Raw genomic sequence first — 7,074 nt, forward strand, 5'->3', positions numbered from 1 at the left:
TAGACAGAGCTAAGAATATCCCCCCCCCCCCCTCCCCGCCCCCCACACATATCGTTATTTAAAAATAATGCTCTGGTTTCTGAGCACTGGAAGTCTAAAGGAGCATATGGAATATCATCTCAGAGTTGGGCGGTTATATCCCAGGTGACCCTAACCACACTGGGGAGGGATTAGTAACAGAGGCTGTGAATCTGCAGGTGGAATTCTGGAAGCATGCTCTTTTCATAAAGTCACCTAAAGGGAGGGAGGCTCCAAGCTTCCTACTGACCACCACATCTAGTGGGACCTTAGAATGCTTTCCCAAAGCCTTCTCTTTAACCCACTTCCCACATCCTTTTTTGCCCCACCACCAGCTCATCTAAAATGATCTCTGCCCCTGCTCCCGTACTCAGCTTTCTAGTTGCAGTTCATTCGCATTACGGGATTACAGAGTCTGCCCCATACCAAATCCATTTTGTTGCCAGGCCGTGTCTGTGCCATGCTTTTAGACTATGAACTCCTACCCAGCAGGAAGTGTCTCTGGATTGTTTTTTTTGTACTGCACGAAACACAGTTTGGTGGCATGGCTCATGCGAAGTAAGTGTGGCGGGATGACAGTGATTCCCTCTTTTTCCGGGTGCGATGCCTGCTGAGAGTCGCTTCTCCCCATCCTTCATCGGGGCCTGCAGAGCTGGAGCAAACGCTCATAAGTGCCTTTTTTAGAGAGAGACTTGTGGACGGAAGCAGCCACGTGGAGCATGGCTTCCTCGGGTGGAGGGCCAGGGCTCACACTTGATTAATCAAGTCTCTGGGTACTAAGGGGTTAATCTGGTCAGGGTTTTGCAGAGTGGGGATTGGACTGAGTGTCAGCTACAAATCAGGAACACAATCTTCTTTGGCCCTGGAGAGAGGCAACCACTGCTTCTGTGTTCAGATATTTTTAACCAGCTCTCGCTGGCAGAGCCAGGCTGCCCAATTAAGTAATTTCAGAGGCATTTCAGGAGCCAGGGGAAGTTTTATTACTTCATGTCTGTATGTTCCAGACTTTCAGACACATTCAGACAACACAATAAGTCATAAAACGAGAGCCATTTAAATAAGTCATGTTATTTGCTATCACCATAAACCTGCAGTCAGTGTTATAGCATTCATAATTTAGAGACAAATGTGAAAATCGCTCTATACAGACATATTTAATCAGTGCCGAACTAGCCTACAACTAGTCAGTGGAGGTGGAGACAGTCCTTAAGCCCTGAGGGAAAAAAGATTGGCTTTCAGTCCATAGTGCAGAACTGTTGAGCTGGTACTTGTGGGCGGAACTATTATTGCCATGCAATTTCTCTACAGCGTCCCTTGTGTCCTTGGATTATAAAACCCTCTTGAGGAGTGATCGTATGCAGAAGACCTAAAGAAAGCCTTAAAGGCAAGATCTTAAACTCCCAGGAGACGGTGACGACAGTCACAGATCTTTAGAGAACACAGACCTGTGGGTAGATTTCTTCCGTATTCCTGGGTTCATCCTGGCTCATGTCAAGATTTGACACACAAAAATAATAAAGAGACATAGGAAGTTACACGGAATTCCATGGTGAGCCGCATGTGCTGTTATTTTATGTGCTGTGCTTACTGACACAGAGTCTTGATCTATCAAGGAAGGCTTCTGAGCAGAAGAGTGACTTGAAATGAAACTTGGAGGATGGGTAGGATTTGGCTTTGTGAGGGCCGTGCAGGAGGGGCAAAGGATGTGAATAAAGGAGGTGGGCAGGACCATGTGCTGAGGTCAGTGAGGAGGTGGAAGGGGTCGGAGGACACCAGGAGCAGAGAGATGAAAGACACAGGGAAGGTCCAATGTGTAGAGTAGAAACACCTCCCTGAAACCTATCTGTAATGGAGGGAAGTGTAAGAAGGGAAAGGGTGCAGTGTTTATTGAGACCCTACTGTGGGCTTGATATATTAGGTTATTAATCCTCAGAAGAGCAGTCCTAGGTAAGTACTGTCTTTATTTAATAAGAGAAGAAACTGAAGCTCAGAGATGGTACCCACAGGTCTCTACAGCCTCAGATCACTTGTTCCTTCCAGGACTCTCTTTCCGGAGTCTTTGAGTCAGGAGACTCAGAGTCGGGAGATGCAGGTTCAAATCTCTCTCCAGTACTTATCAGCTGGATTAAGTCACTGAACTTCAGTTTCCTCACTTATAAGACAGGGGTGATATGACTGTCCTTATCATCCAGATTGTTGAGAAAATTACACTAAAATGCCTAGAACAGTGCCTGGCGTGCCGCAGGTGCTCAGGACAGGCCCATCGTCCCAGAATCTTCTACTTGAAAAGCTAAGTGCACTAGAGGAGCACGTGAGCGAGGGGCTCGCTGAGCCTTGTGGATCACCCCAAATGAGGACGGCAGTGGTGCTGATCACACGGCATTTGCTGAGCTCACCGTGCTGGACAAATAAGTCACATGCAGCTTATATACCTGCACACACACACATGCATGCACACTGTGCACACAGCCATACATGCACACACATGCACACACCCATGCATACCAATGAGTGTACACAGACTCTGTCTCTGACCTCTGTCCCTTTCTCAATCCCATCTCCTCCTCGCCCACCCTCAGCTCTGGACTGCCCGGAGAACAGCCATTTCGAGGAGTGCATGATGTGTACAGAGACCTGTGAGACCCTGGCACTGGGCCCCATCTGTGTGGACAGCTGCTCCGAGGGGTGTCAGTGTGATGAGGGCTATGCCCTGCAAGGCAGCCAGTGCGTCCCCCGGAGCGAGTGTGGCTGCAACTTTGAGGGACACCAACTTGCCACCAATGAGACCTTCTGGGTGGACCTGGACTGCCAGATCTTCTGCTACTGCAATGGCACAGACAACAGCGTCCACTGTGAAAACATCCCCTGCAAGGGTGACGAGTACTGCATGGAGGAGGGCGGCCTCTACTACTGCCAGGCCCGCACCGACGCCTCCTGCATCGTCTCGGGCTACGGCCACTACCTGACCTTTGACGGCTACCCTTTTGACTTCCAGACCAGCTGCCCGCTCATCCTGTGCACCACAGGAAGCAGGCCGAGCTCAGACACGTTCCCCAAGTTCGTCGTCACAGCCAAGAACGAGGACCGGGACCCGTCGCTGGCCTTGTGGGTCAAGCAGGTGGACGTGACCGTGTTGGGCTACAGCATCGTGATTCACAGGGCCTACAAGCACACGGTGCTGGTGAGCGGTCACAGGCCAGACCCCAGGAGGGGAGCCGTGGGGATGTGAGGATAGGGGTCCCGGGTCAGCAAGTCAGGCTGCAGCTGAACCAGGCAGGTCCAGAATCCAAGGAAAAGCAGAGGATGTTAGAGCAGAGAGGGGCCCTGAGAGACTTCCCATCACTTTATCTTACAGATAAGGAAACAGGGCCCTCAGAGAGAAAAATACCCAAGTCACAGGCACCAAATTAGGAACAGAGCCAGCTCTAGGAACGGTGCCTTTCATATTGTAGCAGAGTGTGTTGGAGACGGCACAGACCTAGATGGAGTCCCAGCTTGGCTACACTGAGCGGCCTCACACAGACGTATATACGAGAATGTATATACGAGAATGTATATACGAGAATGTATATACGAATGTATACGAGAATGTGCACCTAGCATGGGCTAGGCGTCAATAAGTGGTACTGCTGTCTAATCCATCTCCTTCCCTTAGCTGAGATCAACATATTTGCCTCCTCGGGCCTCCTGCTGCCTCTTTCAGTCTCCCTTTCGCTCCCAGGGGACCTGGGAGTTCAGGAGTCTTGTCCACATCTGGAGCATCCTGGGGCTCCCCTGCAGTCTTCTTACTTTTCACTCCCTTGGCCATGAAGACAGGAGCAGGTAGGGGCTGAGGAGTTCCATGCACTCCGAGTCCAGCCTGAGGATGTCAGGCGCAGCCACAGGCCGGCCACCCCTCCCCCAAGGGCCCGCCCTGAGCAACGCTTGGGACACCAGCAAGCCACCGCTTTAGCATTTTGGAGGAGCTGACTTAGGATGTCAACCTTTTAACACCATCCTCCCAGGTCTGCGGTGTAATTTGTCTCTGAGGAGGTTCCTCTTCCTCTCGTATACATTCCCTTTCAAATTCTGAGCTGTTAAAGACTTCCTTGGGCAACTCTGCTGATTTCTTCCCTTCCTTAGAGTTTCCTTTAACCCCTTCTCTGACAAAGAGAGGTTTCTCAGCTTCTTAAGCTGCCCTCCCTTTCACGTTTACTGGAAAATGTGCCTTCTGCGCATCTAAGATGGAAGTCTCACTATGAACATTCTTCCTTTTCTTGGATGTTTTACCCAAACTGCCATTGTTACCCTCTGTGTTCCACCTAACAGTTGGTTCCTCTATCATTTATGGCAGTAATCATACTGTATTTTTCCATGATGTTCACGTCCAGCTCACTCAGTATTCATAGTGGACTCCTTGAGGGCAGGAACCACACATAATCCATCTTTATGTTAAATGAATATACTGTGTGCTATGACACTCAAAGCGTTTGTCAAATGAACGAAGGAGATGGCGTAATAAGCCCTTTCTTCCAAGGTTCCTACGACTTTTATTTTGCTGCTGGTCACTTCTTCAGCAATTTGAGAGATGAAATTGCCACCTGGACAAGTTAGGTATGTATCAGATGCCTTGCTTTTAGCCACAAGAGGTCTCCAACAGATGTCCGGATAGTCAAGGTCGCTCTTTACAATACCTTCCCTCTCTTCCAGTTTCGTCAGTTGTGTTAAAACAAACACATCAATCATTTTGTCCATGTGGCTGCATCATATTTGTCCTTTTCTCCTTTGCTCCTCCTCTGACATATTTCTACCCTTAGATTTATAATTTTGGGTATCGTTCCTTATCTCTGTGGCATTCAACACTTTTCCACCTTTCTACCTTTCAGGTTTTCGTCTTCTTCTAAAATATAATCTGTTAACAGGCCCTGTCCCATCCAGTGTACTCTGAAAGCATATTTTCTGCCTTGTGTTACACGCTGTCAAGGTTCAGGTATATAGACATCCGAGGCTACCCATGTGTTCTGACCCAGTTATTTTCACATATAGACACTGGATCTTCATGAACGCTTGTTCTTTTTCCTGCTCTCCCTTCTCTCCTCCCCAGTGGCTGATTCTCCTCTCTCACCAGGTGTTTCCCTCCCTTGGGGTCAGCTCACCTTCCAGGCACGTGTCTCATGAGATGCACTCATGCCTAAAGTCAGGAGCCATGAGAACTACACAGCTGGTTTCTTCCTCCCACAAAGAAATGCGGAGGGAAGGGTATATTAGTTCTTAGGGCTGCCGTCACAAAGCATCACACGCTAGGTGGCCTGAAACAGCAGAAACCTATTCTGTTACAGTTCTGGAGGCCAGGAGTCCTAAACCAAGGTGTCCTCAGGGCCATGCTCCCCCCGAGGTCCTAGGGAAGCCTCTGTTCCAGGCTTTCCTCCAGCTTCTGGTGGTTGTAGGTGACCCTTGGCTTGTGGCAGCATAACTCCAGTCTCTGCCTCCGTATTTTCATGGCCTTCTTCCCTCTGTGCCAAATCTCTCTCTCCTTTTAAGGACACTAGTCATTGGATTGAGGGCCCACCCTTTCCCCGCATGATCTCATCTTAATGATTACATCTGCAAAGACCCTGTTTCCAAATAAGGTCACGTTCACAGGTCCTGGGGGTTAAGACTTCAGTATACCTTTTGGGGGGACACGATTCAGTCTACAACAGGGAGTAATTAGAGAGTAATGGGCATGAAGGAGGGATTGATTAAAGGGGTGGGGGGACCCTTTCCAGGGCTCTTCTTTCTAAGTCACCAGATATCCAAAATGCCCAAGCTGGGAATAGAGTGTACAGCTTTCAAATCTCTGGCAGAAAGACCAAGTTCAGGATGCTTGAAGGTTCTTTTCTTCTGGGGCCTAGGGGATAGATTTAGCATTTACTTTGAATTATTAATATGCATTACAGGATCTGCTTGTTCAATGATTTGCGTTTGTTTTTCCCATGATGTTATTAGTAGTCACCATCTCTCCCTGAGAGAAGAATAACGGCCGTCATAATGACAGCGTGCAGTGAAGCGCCAGGCAAAACACAGCACAGAGCCCGGGTCACTGCTCGCGCTTACAAAAACGGAGGTGACATGGAAGTGACTCCTTGGGACACCGGGTTCCTCTGTGATTCTGACCTTTCTCTGCATTAAGCAGTACTGAGGATGTGGGGAAACCCACCAAGCCGAGGGAAATTAGAAATAAATATGCTATGTGTATACCAGCCAGGGAGTGGGGGTGAGCGACAGAGGTGAGCCACTCCCGGGCACCGCAGAGCCCACGCCTCAGCCGTCCACAGCCCGAGCTCCACAGAGACGGCCTCTCTCCTCCATCTCCCTCAGGCTTCTGCACAGCCGGGTCCTGCATGGTTCAGGCCAAGGGGAAGGCTCTCAGGACCTTCCAGAGCTGGTGTTTTTATCACTGATTGCCCACCCCGTGGCCATGAGAGAAGAGGGGAGCTTTGAGCATCACTCTGGCTCAGTTGCATCTGATGGGCTTGCATTGACAGGCTGTTCTGCGCCAAGCCCTTCGGGTAGAAACGTGAGTCAGACACGGCTTCTGTCCTAAGGGAACTCAGGGTCTAGTGGGAGAGACAGACGTGTTTGCGGGGAACGTCAGCGTGATGTGGAGTCCCAGAAAAGTGTGACGTGCAGTGGGGAAGGGGGGTGTGTCATGAGAGAGCAGGTTGCCTGAGCCGCCTGGGGGGATGGAGGGAAGGCTTTCTGCAAGAGATGATCCAGACCTGAGCCCTGAAGGCATCCGTTGGCCAGGCCGTGAAAGAGGCAAAGGGCCTCCTAGGACAAGGAAACGTCAGTGGAGATCCAGGGCGGGGGTGTGAAGGGGACCTCAGAACAGCTGAAGAACAGCTGTAGCAGCAATCAAGGCCAGTTGTTTAAAGGAAAGCTCGCTACTGAAAAGCGAATATGTGGCCTTATTTTCAATACTTCAGTATTAGAAACACATTTCCCCCACTCATCCCCATGCCCTGCTCTCTTCCTCCTCTGCGCCGGCCTCTTCCATCCACCCTTATCCACCCCTCCCTTCCTCTGCCTCCCTCT

The 7,074-nt window shown here is 49.9% G+C and overlaps 1 protein-coding gene across 1 annotated transcript in view; it reads left to right on the forward strand.

Moving 5' to 3' along the window:
* TECTA (tectorin alpha) overlaps positions 1 to 7,074 on the forward strand; it is a 71,053-nt gene that overhangs the window by 28,790 nt on the left and 35,189 nt on the right. The window contains exon 10 of the mRNA XM_007450613.1: positions 2,598 to 3,199. Within this exon, the coding sequence (XP_007450675.1) occupies positions 2,598 to 3,199 (602 nt within the window). The remainder of the gene's footprint in view (positions 1 to 2,597; positions 3,200 to 7,074) is intronic.

The sequence above is a fragment of the Lipotes vexillifer genome, unplaced genomic scaffold (genome assembly GCF_000442215.2).
Source record: "Lipotes vexillifer unplaced genomic scaffold, Lipotes_vexillifer_v1.1 scaffold352, whole genome shotgun sequence".
NCBI classification, from domain to species: domain Eukaryota; kingdom Metazoa; phylum Chordata; class Mammalia; order Artiodactyla; family Lipotidae; genus Lipotes; species Lipotes vexillifer.